Source organism: Vicugna pacos, chromosome 23 (assembly GCF_048564905.1).
Source record: "Vicugna pacos chromosome 23, VicPac4, whole genome shotgun sequence".
In the NCBI taxonomy this organism is placed as follows: Eukaryota; Metazoa; Chordata; class Mammalia; order Artiodactyla; family Camelidae; genus Vicugna; species Vicugna pacos.
Genome location: NC_133009.1, coordinates 37,997,797 through 38,011,461, shown reverse-complemented (window position 1 = coordinate 38,011,461; position 13,665 = coordinate 37,997,797). Strand labels below are relative to the sequence as shown.

The 13,665-nt window shown below is 63.6% G+C and overlaps 1 protein-coding gene across 5 annotated transcripts in view; it reads right to left on the bottom strand.

The window, feature by feature from the left end:
* NAV1 (neuron navigator 1) overlaps positions 1-13,665 on the bottom strand; it is a 205,921-nt gene that overhangs the window by 79,897 nt on the left and 112,359 nt on the right. For 4 of the 5 annotated variants that reach the window (XM_072948830.1, XM_072948831.1, XM_072948832.1 and 1 more), the window contains 2 exons: positions 5,938-6,040; positions 1,487-1,849 (listed from right to left, as the gene is read on the bottom strand). In XM_072948830.1, the coding sequence (XP_072804931.1) occupies positions 1,487-1,849; positions 5,938-6,040 (466 nt within the window). Of the gene's footprint in view, positions 1-1,486; positions 1,850-5,937; positions 6,041-10,483; positions 10,500-13,665 lie in introns of those variants that run through there. The other variant, XM_072948834.1, reaches the window with a different exon arrangement.

The window sequence follows — 13,665 nt, the reverse complement described above, 5'->3', positions numbered from 1 at the left end:
ACCACCCTGAGACAGGTTCTACTGCTACCTGCATGGGGCAGGTAGACAAACCGAGTTCAGAGAGGTTAGCTGGCTTGCCCGCGCTCACACGCGGTGCCAAGTCCCACCACCTGCCCTAGACTGGGGGCTCTCCAAAGGCAGAGTCCTGGCCCTGGGAGTTTTCAGCCCTGGGCAGGGAGGGGCCCTCACCTCCCTCCGTCTGGTCTGGGAGCTCCCTGAGAGTGAGGCCCTGATCCTTCCCACACCTGGGGACTCTCAGAGCCCTGGGCCCCCAGGGGTGGTGCCCCTGCCCTGTCCAGCTGGCGCTCCCGGAGGGCAGGGAGCTGACACGTCCTCAGAGAAAAAGAAGCTTCCTGGGACAGAGGCTGAGCCTGGCAGCACCCGACACCCAGGCCCTCCTCCTGCCCAGCAGGGCCTCTGCGCACAGGAGGAGCTGGACGACCCCTCCCAGGTCCCAGCCCCAGGCTGGTGGATCTGAGCGTGAGGTCGGCGGTCCCTGGGACTCGCAGGCAGTAAACAACCCCCTTCATGAGTCAGTTGTTCTGCTCCAGAGCAGTCTGCCAGCTGGACAGGCCCTGCCAGGCCCTCCCAGTGCATCCCAGGGCGGGGAGCCGTGGACAGTCTGGAGCTTGGCTACTTTCCAGTCTCTTCCAGTTTGAGCTGTTTACTGGGAGAGGGAGTCCCCGGAGAGGCCAGGGGTGGGGTGCCCCACTACCTGTGTGGTCCCCTGGAGGGCCCACAAACCAAGGACAGTGGAGGGAAGCAGAGTCAGCAGAAAGGTGCCCGCAAGCTTCCAGGAGCAGCGCAGCTCTGCTCTCAGGGCTGGGACCCCCACGTCCCCAGCTCTTCCTTCTTCCTCCCCTCTTGCCCACCTCCCCACTCTGTCCCCTCTGGCCCCCTCTGGCCCAGCTGCCCCGCAAGCCCAACCTGACCATTGGGGCAGAAGAAGATAAGCAGAGGAAGATGGCAAAGGGCTGGACAGGCCGGGGTCGGATGGGGAAGTTGTGTGGCTGGCAGAGGTATGCTGAGGAGAAGAGATGGGGCCAGGGTGGCGGGGCCGGGGGCTGGGAAGCCGGCGGAGGAAGCCCAGCCCCCTCTGCCCCCGGTTCACCAGCGCTTCCAACACGCACTTCCGTGCTCTCCCCTCGGCAGCCCCTCCAGGTAATGGGGCCCTGTCACCCTCATCCTCTAATGGGGAAGAGGTCAGGCGGTCCAACGTCCCCAGGGCAGCCTGAGGAGGGCCACCAGCAGGAGGAGGGCGGGGCACGCCTCAGAATGACAGCCACGGGAGCCAGTGACAGGGGCACCTTCGCTGACCAACCAGCTCATCAGACCTCGGCCTCACACCCCACGCAGCCTTGGGGTCCTCAACCGGCAGCTTCACACGTGGGCCCAGCGCAGCGCCCTCCCGTGGGGGAGGCCCATCCGCCCCACGGCGCGCGCCAGCTGGACTGTCCACCCCCAGCTGCCCACGGGCTGCCCCTACCCGGTGGTGATGTCGTCGTCCTCCGTCATGGTCTTCCCCATGAGGTCACTGTCGCTCATGTAGCCGGACTTGAGGTCCACGTCGTCCGAGTCCAGGGACTCGACGAGCTCCAGGCGCGAGATGTGGCCGAGCTTGCTGGGGGAGCGCATGGGCATGGTGTGCGAGTAGTGCGCTCGCTCCCCGTGCGCGTACCAGGCGGGCGGCCCCTCCGAGCGGCCGCCGCCCACCGACGGCGCGTCGCCCGCCTGCAGCCGCGGGCTGGACTGGCCGTAGCGCCAGGACAGGGGCGACGAGCGGTTGGACAGGCTGGACACGCTGCGAGGGTTGGCGTCGTCACTGTCATAGCAGGCCATCTCCAGGGAGCTGGGCGGGGCGGAAGGGCACCGGTTACTCTGCAGCCCGGCCGCTCTGAGCCTGTCCCGCGTCCACTCTCACGCCCTCCCGCCTCTGTGCGCCGCCCCAGCGCCCGGGCCTCCAGCGGGCCTCTCGCGGTGTGTGCGGCCCCTGCCGTGAGCCAGCTCGGACTGTCGGAGGAAGAGGACGGTGAGTGCTGGGGCAGGAGTCCTGCACACGGCCGCGGGCACAGGGTTTGCGGCACGACCTGGGCTGGAACCCTTCCCCACCACTGACTAGTCAGCCACCAGAGGAAACGCATCAGCCTCGCCAGGCCTCCACCTCCTCCTCTGCAAAGTGGGCATAGCAGCTGCTTCGTCCTCTGTGAACGGGTAAGGGTCACACGTGCAAAGACCTAACACGGTGCCTGCTCTACGGAAGGTGCTCAGAAAACAGGAAGAGAGACCTGGGGGGGGGGGTCGCCTGAGCGTGGGAGGCCTGGATCACTCCCTTTGCTCAGGTACCTCTTTTCTGTTTCCAAGCTCAGGGTGAACTGCTCCCAAACCAGAGACGGCAGAGCCAGGAGTAGGGTGCACAGCGTACAGAACAAGCTTTAGGAACCTGAGATGTCCCCAGCACGACTGGCCCAAGGTGAGGGCATCAGAGGCAGCAGAACCTCACCAGAGGACAGAGCAGCCCAAGCCGGACAGGAGAGAACACAGGGAAACGGACGGACGGGGTGAAGGCCAGGACTTCCAGGGTGCCCAGTCCCAGGCCCCGCTGGGCCAGGTGGAAGAAGCAGCCTAGATGGCCTGAGCCCAGGGCACCGGGGGGCTGTGGAAGGAGATGCCTTTCTCCCGTGGGGGCCAAGGTGCTGCAGAGAGAAAGCATAGCTGGGATCTGCTTGGACCGGTGGCCTGGATTTGGGTTCACAGACCCATAGCACCACCCAGCCTACGGTGCTCCTGCCCACCAACCACAGGGAGGGGCTCAGTGGCTTGGCCTAAGTGAAGCCACAGGTCTAGGAAACGAAACGGGACCTGTGGACCGAGAGCGCTGGACGGTGAAAGCAACTTGAGTTACCCAAAGCCCAGGAACCTTCACTCCGCGCACACACCTGCTTCTTAGCCACTCTGTGGGGTTGGACGGGGGTGGGACACTGATTTTTCTATTTCTAAACTGGAGGGAGCAGAGTGGGCCCTGAGCCTGATGGTGGTCCCTGCAGAAGTCCTGTGGATGGGCAGGGGACCCTGGCTGGGCAGAGCAGTTAGTGACCACTGCCTCTGACCCTCGTGGACCATGAGGCTCGTCCCTGCAGAAGACCTAAGACAGAAGGCAGCTCCCTGAAGGAGAGACCGTGGTCCTGTGGGCCGACCTGCCTCGCGCACCACTGCGTGTCACCACTCTGCTCTGGGCCTGGCAAGGGCTCGGTGGCCGAGAACGCATGGAGGGTGAGAAGCCATGACGCATGAGCAGGGCATGCTGAGTTATGAGAGTCAGCACCGGGCCTCGAGCAGTAAGTGCTCAACAAACAGGGAGGCAGGGAGCAGAAGGAGGAGGATGGTGACGACCGGGGGGCAGGACAACGGAGAGTCCAGGGGGGCAGTTCCTGTAAGAAAATGCACGTAGACTGTGGGGCCGAGTGTCCAGACCCTGTCCCTGTCCCTGTCCCTGGCGGGCCCCGTCCCTGGCGGGCAGCCTGTTGGACTCATCACACCACAAGTGCCTCTTCCTCCTCCTCCTCACTGTTCCTTCTTGTCCCCAAACACATCTCCAAGCATCTCTCGGCGGGTGGCGGAAGATTCTAGCTCAAAGTTCGTCCTTGATTTCTAGTCCTGGATCCAGCCCTGTGGTCTTGCTTCTCTCTGGGGAGGAGTTTTTGGGGTGGAGGGCATGGTGGGCCTGGCGCAGGGGGGAGGGCAGAGTTTCATTTCCCCTCCAGCCCCAGCCCCTGACCCAGACGCTCTCCGTGCTGGGGAAATGAGCCAGGAGAAACAGAGGAAGTGGGCCAGGAGGGAGGGTTTCGGAAAAGGAACTGAATCTACAGTTAGTCTCCAAGTTCCAGGGTGAAAATGACCTTGCTGGAGGCACTCACTGGTCGGTAACCCCCTCAGGGACAGCCTGCGTCCGTCCTCAGGGCGGGTGCCCTGCACTGCGCCTGTGCACAGCCGGCTGGGCTCTCAGCTCGCTGGACGCAGACGCCACCCTGATCGGCCTGTGTGACTCTGCAGCGGGACCCCTTCTCCCACCCTCTCGCTGCTCCTTCTCAAACCCAGGGGATGTGTATGTACCCTGTCCACCCCAGGGCTGAGGCCAGGGCTGATGGATGGAAAGCACTTCAATAAGTAAAAGGGCCATAAAAGTTCAGGGAATCATTGTTTGGGCTATCGAAGTGTGGACCAGGGTAATATAAACCAAAGGCTAAGAGAGGAAGTGGCTCTGGGTCCACAGTAAACAGAAAAACCAGCTCAGGGCTCTCGGTTTCTTCCCCATAAAGGGAGACAGAAGCCAGAGGCCCAAGGCCTTCCCCCCAGACCAGACGACTTGGTGCAAAAGGTTTCTGGCTTCCCTCCTCCGGCTCCAACCTCCCAGAAAGCAGCAGAGCCTGCCCGGGGTCAAGCTCTTAACTGGGGGGCCGGGGGCTCAGAGTCCGGGGAACAGGAGGCGGGAGCCCCGCTTCTGCCCTTCCCCAGTGGGCGCGTCATCTGGGGTGTGACCCCCGCAGGGACAAAGCACTTGCCGTCCTCTCTGGTCTGGGGCTGGCTGGTGATTTGGCGCTAAGCCGGCTGCAGCAACTTCCCTGCCTGGGGGAAGGATGTTCAAGATGCCATCCATGGGGCCCCTAAAACGGTGAGCCGAGCCAGACCCCACCCCACTGAGGCTCCTGCTCGGGGCCGTGAGGGATGGAGGCTGGAGACACATGTAAAGGGACCCGAGCCCCAGGGCCTCCTGGAGCACCACCGTCCACTTTTCTCCAGACCGCTCTGATCACATCCCTCTCAGCCGTGGTCCTGCTGGCCTGAGCAGAGGTGACCTCAGAAGGAAGACGCTTTGCTTTATCGTTTGAAGTGTTTGGATGTCTGGGAGCAGAGCGCAGTGTCCCAGGTGGAGGGTGGGACAGGGGCTGGGAGAGGAGCGGTGGACAGGGGGAGAAGAGGTCTTTGCAGGAGGACCGCGGCCAGTGGGTGGGTGCTACTGAAGCCGGCTTCTGCTCCGTTTCACAGCAGTGGCAGCCCCACGAGGATGGGGACGGCTGAGGGGTGATGAGTTCTCTGTCACTGGAGGCATGCAGCTTTAGTCTGGATTTCACATGGCCACACACTTGGGCTAAAGAAAGCCCTCTTTCCGTCCCTCTGTGTCCCAGCTTTGCTCTCATTTTCCAACTCTAGGAGACGGGGAGGAACCTGCTTCCAGTCCAGCTGGAGAGGCTGCCCATCCCTCTCTCAACCCTCCTGCTCCACGTCCCCCCACCCCGATGTCTCAATCCTGGCTGTTGGCTCCCTCCCTCGCTACCCCCAGGGTGGAGCCCGGCCCTCTGTCCCCCTTGGAGCTGAGGCATGAGCTCATCTGGGCAGCCCGAGGAGCCAGAGGGGAAAGTCTGAGTCACGGCAGCGCCCGCGGCCAGGACGCCGGTGCAGGAGAGGCGAGTGCCCCGCGCGGCCCTCGGCTGCGAGGCCTCGCCAAGGGCAGGTGGAGGGGCCCCCGCTGTGCTGGCCCCGGGTGGGAGGAGGAGGAAGGACCCCGGGTGTCGGGAAGGGCCCGACCCTGGAGTCCAGAACGCTGGGAGCTCAGAACTGGAGGACAAAGGGAATTAATGATGCCGTGTGACCACGTGGAGACTGGCACCACAGGTGGGAAGCGGACACAGGGGATCACACACTGAGCCCTGTGCTGGTGTCTGCTCCCCGCCCCTCCTCCCCCGCTTCTGCCTAGTGATTTTCCAACTGAATTAAATGAAATGTAACTCTCGAGCAGAAGCAGACACCAGGCAAGGCCACACTTCTCCCGTGGACGTGGCCGAGCCCTGGCTCCCGCAGCTCTGACCCCAGGGGCTGAGGATGTAGGCCTGGGCCAAGGTCACAGGGCCCTGCCCTCCACGGTCAGGGAAGGGCTCTTACCTGTGAGTCACCTGGGACCCTCGCAGGCTGCACATGGTCTCTTCCAGGTTTTGCCGGAGATCCAGCACATTCTGCACCGTCCTCTTTCTCTGTGACTCGGGGTCTGGAGGGAGAAGAGCTGGGTGAATGACAAGGATTTGCCTCCTGGTGATCGGGGATGTGGAAGGTGACCCTACCCCAGGAGGCCAGTCCCTGGGACGTGCTGTCTGCCTCTCAGGCCATCCTGAGCCCCTTGACGTCCCAGCCCTGGAAGGGGCCTTCGGTGTCCGTGCACCCCCGTGGCCCCAAAAGACCACCTGTGCCTGGCTTCGTGCAGGGGCTGTGCTCCTCCCAGCAGGGGCCCGGCCAGGCTCCCGGGGCTGGGGGCAGCCGGCATGTCTGCCCGAAACGCCGCCGGTGATGTGTTGGTAAACGTTTAACCACTGGCTGTTGGAGGTGGGGAGACCCAAATTTGTCGTGTTTGCCAGCTTTGGGGTGCAAATACCCTGCACGGCTGCTGTCAGGCTAGCAGCGTGACGCCAGACTCCAGGAGAGGCGGGAAGGGTGGGCTCTGGGAGCCAGCACGAGCCAGCGTCAGTCTCCACCCTCCCTGGGCCCCGGGCACTGACTGGGAGCTTTGGCAGTTGCTGGGGGCATCCAGCGGAGAGAGTTCAGCCAGAGCCCCCCAAATGCTGGTGGGGAGGGGGCAGTGAGCAGCCACCCTCTGGAGCAAGGGCTGAGCAAGGAGACCTTGTGCCACAGGTGCGATCCTGGGTGAGGACAGGTGGGTCCAGCCCCCACCCTAGAAGCCTATGCTCCTGGTCTTGGTTTCCAGGGAGGGGATGAGCCCGCGCAGGTGAGAGTCAATGCCAGCAGACAGAGATCTATCCCCTCTCCTGTCCAGGGTGAGCGCAACCAGAAAACAGAGGTACCCGAGCAGGAAGGGACTCAAGAACCTCCTCCTTCCATCAGTCCATTAAGGGAATCTTTATAAGACACGATTTGAGCAGATACCACAGTCATCCCTGCCCTACGGCTCATCCTTGACCTTGGGACCCAATCACTGAATGGAAGCAAGTCCCCCAGTGTCTCCCTGACAGACAACGTACTGGAGAGTCAGGGACCCACAGAGGCATGGCGGCAAAGCAACGGAGAAGGCCCAGGAGCTCGGACCCTCCAGGCTACCCACCCCACCTGCTCTGTCCAGACCCCTGTAGTCCTCCCAAAGCCCATGGGCCTCCCCACCCAGGCTCGGCAGGAGCGCGAGGCTCTTCCAGCTGCTGAAGGGGACGTTTGTGGGTCCCTTACGAGGTATTTTTCCCCCAGGACTGAGCTCAGGGCAGCTGGCAGGCGGCTGCTCTGTCTTGTCAGTGCAGGAGGCTGGGGAGGGCGGTGAGTAGCCAGGTGGCATGGCCCTTCCAGAGCCTCGGAGGCACCTTTTCTGAGAACCAGCTCCGCACTCAGCCCAGCCCAGCCCTTCCACTCCCGCTCCCAGGGGCCTGGAAGAGGCTGTGCACGTGGGGGCGGGGTGGGGGCCTGGCCGGAGGCTGGCAGGGACGAGGGCAGGCCTCTGTGCGTCACCCCGCGGCTGCCAACGCCTGTTTATCCTGGCAGGGGTCACCTCGTGAGCTGCTCGGTGGTGGCAATGATGGCCTGGCATGGAAAACAGACAGGGTCACGAAGTGTAATGTGTTTTTAATGCTGGGCTCTAGAATGCCCACAGGGGCCCAAGCACACGGTTCCAAGATGTGGGTTTCTGGGCCAGGGCAATGCTTTCCTCGGGTTTGGCAGAAATGAGGGAAAAGGCAGGCATGACTCCAGGGGTGGGCAGCCCCGAGGGGGAGGGGACCAGGAGTGACTCAGAGTCCGCGTGTGCCCCCCTCCCCCGCTGGACCCTCACAGCATTCTGTACTGCTGCCCCATTTCACAGACTCGGAGGGTGAAGCGCGCCGCCCCAGGGTCACACGCCTGCCTGCAGCGCAGAGCAGAGCCGATCCCAGGAGGAAGCGCGCATGCCTTCTGATCTCTCAGGGCATCTCTGCCCGGTGGCGTGCTCAGTGAGGGCCGTGGGAGGCGCTCAGGGAGCGTTCCGAGGACGCTCTCTGCTGTGTGACCACAATAAAAGTGCATTAAGGAAGAGTGGACGCAGGCGTGTCCCATTAGGAAGATGTCGATCCCACGTGGTGGCCAGCCCAGGGTGGGCCTCTCTGTTCCTGATGCTCCAGGCCCTGGGACCCGGGGGATCTAGGACCCGGATCTTAACGCTCTAGTAGTGACAGGAAAAGACCCTCCTTCTTCTCACAGCACCAGTCACGGTGCCCTTTTCCCTACAACCTGACTGTCAGAGACCTCCACCCTCGCCCCAGCAGAGCAGGGCAGGACCACCCCAAAGTCTTCAGACTTGCCCCAAATCAGGGCCAGAAGAATCCTTGTTAGTGACGGTCCAGCGGGGTCACTGGAAGGACAGGAGGACAGGAGGCTGAGGTCCAGGGCCAGGGGCAACCGACTGGAGGTGCAGGGACTTGTTAATGAAAGACATGTGGCTGCTGCCCCCAGATGCAGTGGGCATGCTGAGAAGGAGGCTGGACAGTGGAGACAGAACAGGGACAGAGCGGGGACAGAGCGAGGCAGAGCGGGGGGGCTGGCTCTGTTCTCTGCCCCAGGTCTGGATTGTTCTGCAGAAGCCACCCCACGGCTCCCGCTGTGCCCCGGCAGCGCCCCCTGGTGGCCATCTTGGGCATGTCCCCGCTCCTGGAAGGCTCGGCCCAGATGAGGATGGTGGTGAGGGCCCCTGAGAAGTCTGGCTGTGTCCAGATCCTCAGGTGACAGGCCCGCCCCCGGGGGTGCCGCGAGCCCCAGGAGAAGAGGGCTGACAGGCAAGCGAGGAAAGGCCTCCCAGGCGCCAGGGCCCCAGACCCCGTGCAGGGGAAGCGGGACAACTTGGCACTCACACCCCTAATCCCAGAAGCCAGTCTTTACGTTGTTTAGCTTAAAATATGAATAAGTTGCGTTTGCAAGAGAACTCACCCCCCACCTCTGAGGCCAGCAGCACCGCCCTCCCTCCCACGCTGGGGGGCTGACTCAGCTGCCGCCCGGGCCCTCACTCCTCTCCCCATGGCTGGGGGCCTGGTGTCCCTGCTTCTCAGCTCCTGCAGAGCAGGGTCTGGTCCAGGTGCAAGAGGGATGCGCGTGCGTGTGCGTGTGCGTGAGAGAGAAGCAGGGCTGACAGGGAGGCCTTCAGGGGAGACGGATGGGGTGGAACACGAGTTTGTCCTGGCTGTGTCTCCAAGCCTTGCCCTGCAAATGGAGCAGCCGGGGAGGATGTGTGTGCTCCCCAGGCAAAAGTCTCCCCTAACCCAGCTGTCACCGTGGCAACGCAAGTCGCCACAAACAGCATCCTCCCCGCATGCACTGCGGCACTGCAGGAGGGGCGGTGCTTCTTACAGGAGGCCCCAGAGCATGCTGCCTCCGCCATGAGCCTGCTGGCTATGGACGGCTGTCGGGGAGACCTGACACCAGGTGCACGCACGCACACACGTACACAAACAATGCGGGCACGAGAAGAGGCGCCTCCCACGTCTGCGTGACCCCTAAGCTCTGTTCTTCCCACTACAGCTCAGTGCCTAGGACACACACCTACCCGGGGCCCAGCCAGTCCAGTCCGTGGAAGCCTCACGTGAGAATCACACTCGCGCCATCTGTGTGCACGGACAGGGTTAGGGGACGTGTCTCCCGCTGCAGGTGTGGGAGAAGACTGAGGATGCTCGGGGTGAGTGAAGCTGGAGAGGGCAGTGCACTGGGCGGGCGCTGGTGAACAGGGTCCTTTCTGCTCTGAAGTCAGAGCTGGGGGGACAGGCCTCCCAGGAAGGCAAGACCGAGAACTTGCCAACCAAGAGACAGAGACCTGGCGGCCGTGGGGATGGGCGGAGCAGCAGCGAGGACACAGCACCCGGGGCGGGAAGGCCACGTGCAGGTGCTGGCGCTGCCCTTCTGCTCGGCGGGCCTGGCATGCGGCATCTCGGTTTGCGCAGCTTCCCCTCTGCTGAAGGAGGAGGTAGCGGGGGTTGCCGTGCGGATCAAAGAGCCGAGTCACCATGCTTGGCGCACGGTCAGTGCTCCGGCACCAGGCAGCCCTCCTTTTTCAGAAGGCGCAGAGCGGGTGGGTGGGCAGCGGGCGCCCTCGGAAGGATGGGACCAGAGCCAGCTGCCCAGCTCTTTCATCTGAGGGGACCCTGCCTCAGGTGGGCTCCACGTCTGCTGGGACCTCGTTCTGGCGGGGAGGCCCTTCCACGTGGAGGGGTCACTGGCCTGACTCCCCCTGCCCCGCAGTGATGTGACGTCTTCAGCCCCTGTCCCTGCGACCGACCCTGGTCTCAGCCGTGGGAAGCGCTGGGCCTCAGACCCCTTATGGGGCCTTCAGTCTGAAACCTGCACTGAAAGGTAAGGACCCCACCCAACAGGGTCACGGGCACAGGGAGGAGGTACGCGGGGACCCGCTGCCCAGCAGTCAGACGGCCCCAAGTTCCGTTCAGGTTTAATTACTGGCTGAAGATTAAGCAAAACTCACTCAGCCTGCTGAAATCTTAATTACTTCCACCAACGTTTCAGAACCACAGCAACGCAGCCCAGGGCAGGGGCCACAGGGGACGGTGTTTGCGTCTGGCTCCCAGGCTGGCTTCTGTCGGGAGGGGCTGGACCAGCTGGGAACCTGCAGAAGCAGCGAAAGTGGCTCAAGAGGCGGGGCATTCTCAAGTCCCGGCGTCTCAGAGCTTAAAGGAAGCAGCCGCCTCCACGGGAGAAACAGCTTGTCGCTCAGGCCCCGGGAGGGAAGGGCCTGGCCAGCGCCACCAGCTGGGCACCTCCACGCTGTGCGCCAGGGTCGTGAGGCACCGAGGCTTCACCGGAAGAGGTGACCATGCGTAAACCAGCTGTCTGAGGTGGTACGGAACGCGTCCACCGAGGGAGGGACTAAGCATCGCGCGCACGCGCGCACGCGCGCACACACCCTCTCTCAGCGACTCCCAAAAGGAAAAACGCCTCTCCTGACCCCACTAGGTCCCAAGGTGGCGTCTCAGTCTTCTCTGAATTCTGAGTTTGCCACTTTGGGGTCCCAGTGCACACAGGGCACACACCATTCCAATAAAAGCCATCACAAACACAGACATCTCTCTAACGAAGTGGCCTCCAGCCCCCGCCAGCGGGCCACCGTCCCCCAACAGTACCTGGAGCAGCGCCCCGCTCCTCCGCTCCGGGCCCAGCCAGGGAGGGCGCCCTGCACCCGCCTCGGTGCCCTTGGGTGCCCCCACGCGCCAGGTCTCCGCTCATGGCTCGGAGGCCCCCTGCAAGGGGTGTGCGGCCTCCTGCAGCCAGTGACCCTGCCGTAGGTGGGCTCCTAGCAGCCTGGGCCTCAGAAAGCTCAGTCCTGCACGAGGCGCGGCTCGGGCTGAAAGGGACAGAGGACCCAGCTCACAAGCCTCCCCTGCCCTCGAGCACAGCCCAGTGACCCCTCCTGCAGCCCCCGCCCCTTCCTCCACCCCTTCCCTCACCACCTGCTGACCCCAGAGGCTGCAGGAAGAGCCGGGCGGGCCTCCAGGCAAGCGCCCCCCACTTCCACGAGCGTGCAGGCGGAGGAGGTTTTCTGTTACTAGTTCTATCATTCCGTTCGCCGCCCACTAAGTCACAATATTGTGGGAGGCGGCTGTCACAGAGCCCTGCAGGGTGACAAGTGCCATGATCCCCGCTGTCAAGTGCTCCTGTTCCCCAGTGGGCTCCTGGGTCCCCATCCTCGCCCCTGAGAAGCCCAAACCTTCTCAACTAGCCAGCGACCCACTGCAGCTCAGCGGTCAGCGGCCCTCCACTGCCTCCTGTGTGGGCAGAACACCCAGAAAGAGCCGGGACGACAGAAGCAAGGCACTGGCCACATGCACGTGTGAGGCTGGAAAAGGAAACCAGGAGGGGAAGCAAGTCTGGGGCCAGAGAGAGGGGCGCAAAGGGGCACCCCGGCCTGAAACCGGCGGCAAGGGTCTCTCCAGATCACCAACAGCTTTGATTTTGACTGAGAGAGAGGATTTGGCTCCGAGACCCTCAGTATGTGTCTCCCCTGGGCACTGGGCCAAGAGGAGGTGCGAGGCAGGGGAGGAGAGAAGGGGGGCCGCGGGTGGTGGTGCGGGTTCTCGCTTGGCCTTCCTGAGGGCACAGGCCAGTTAGCTGTGGGGCTTTGGGTAAATTACTTCCCCTCTCTGGGCTTCAGCTTCTCTGTCGATAAAATAAGGGAGCTGGGGCATGGGATACCCAAGGCCCCAATCCACTCTGACGGCACCCCAGGGTCGTACAGCTCTGTGGTTGGCTGAAGCCTGTACAGGCATCTTTCCTCCCCAGAGTGTGTGAAGACGCAGGTGCCCGGGTGTCGCCCCCAGAGATTACGATGCAGCAGGTTGGAGACGGGCCAGGAATCTGCACCACCACAAGCCCCCATCGTGGGTGACGTGATGCAGACAGTCACGTTGAGAAGTCAGGCCCTCTCACTGCCCGCCACTGGCACAGGCTGTGCATCGGAACCGGGGCCTTGAGTTCCTGACGCGAGGCTGCAGGGCAGTGTGTCCTGGGCCGTCTACTCCCTTGGCACAAGCGCACTGTCCCTTCCCTGGGAAAGTCCACTCCCCCTTCTCCAGGCTTCACCCCTCCAGCTCCCCAGGGGACGCCCCGCCAGGGGCTCGCTGCTGAGACTGGCCACCAGGGGGTGCTGCAGGCCCTCAGGCGCCATGGAGCCGCTGCCGCAGTGCTGCAGAGCGCGGCGCCCAGTGGGTCCCAGCCTCTGCGTCCTGCTTAGCACATCCCTTCTCCGGGCTCCGCGCTCCTGGGGCCCAGTGCCGACATCCTCCCCAACCCCCATCCTCCTCGGGAACAGACAAGGGTTTGCTGCACCCATCCTGGGAGCCCGCCGGCTCTGGAGAGAGGGGGCAGAGGCTGGCTTCCGGCGCTGACAGTGTGGGGGTGGCCCCAACACCTACGGGCTCCCCTCGACAAGCCCAGAGGCAGGGCCGAAGTTCCCAGAGACCCACTGGCCTTCCTGCTCCAGCAGCTGCAGACGCAGTGCTTGCTGCCCGTGGACAGTGGACCAGGCTTCAGTCCCGCCCCGTCACTTCTGCTGCTCCAAGGTGTTCCAGGGCACAACACCTCCTTAGGAGGAGGAAGCAGGGTCACCAGCCTGGCCCTTGCCGGGGGGAGTGGCTGCCTCTCTCTGCAGTGAGGAGCGGCCCAGTGCAGCCTGTGCTTTGGAAGAGCTTGGAGGGTGAGCACATAAGCTCCAGGGGCTACTGCCTGACACCTGGCACCGTGTGCCTTGGGGAGACTCTCTGGTCGAGGGCGGCCGGCGTCCAGGGCTGTGGGCCCTGGAGAGGGCGCCTGCCTTCAGCTCTGTTTGGAGGGGTGCTGGTTTGCTCACCCTGAATTCTGCCTCCTTTCCCTCTGAATGTGAGCTTCTAGGGTCAGAGAGCGGATTCTCAACACAGTCTGCCTACCCTCATTTAGAGACCTGGGTGCAGAGGGCTGGCCTCCTGCAGGTCATGGCCTGCCTGCGTCGGCTAGGGCTGGGGGCTGTGGGGCTGCGGGACGTGGCCCTGGTTCCCTGACAGCCCTGCTCTCCTGCCCGGTAAACCTCACCTCACGGTCTCCTGGCAATGCCCTCCAGTGATGCTGCCCGGAACCTGCACGTGACACTCGGCTCCAATGAAGTCGCAGCTGCTGGGA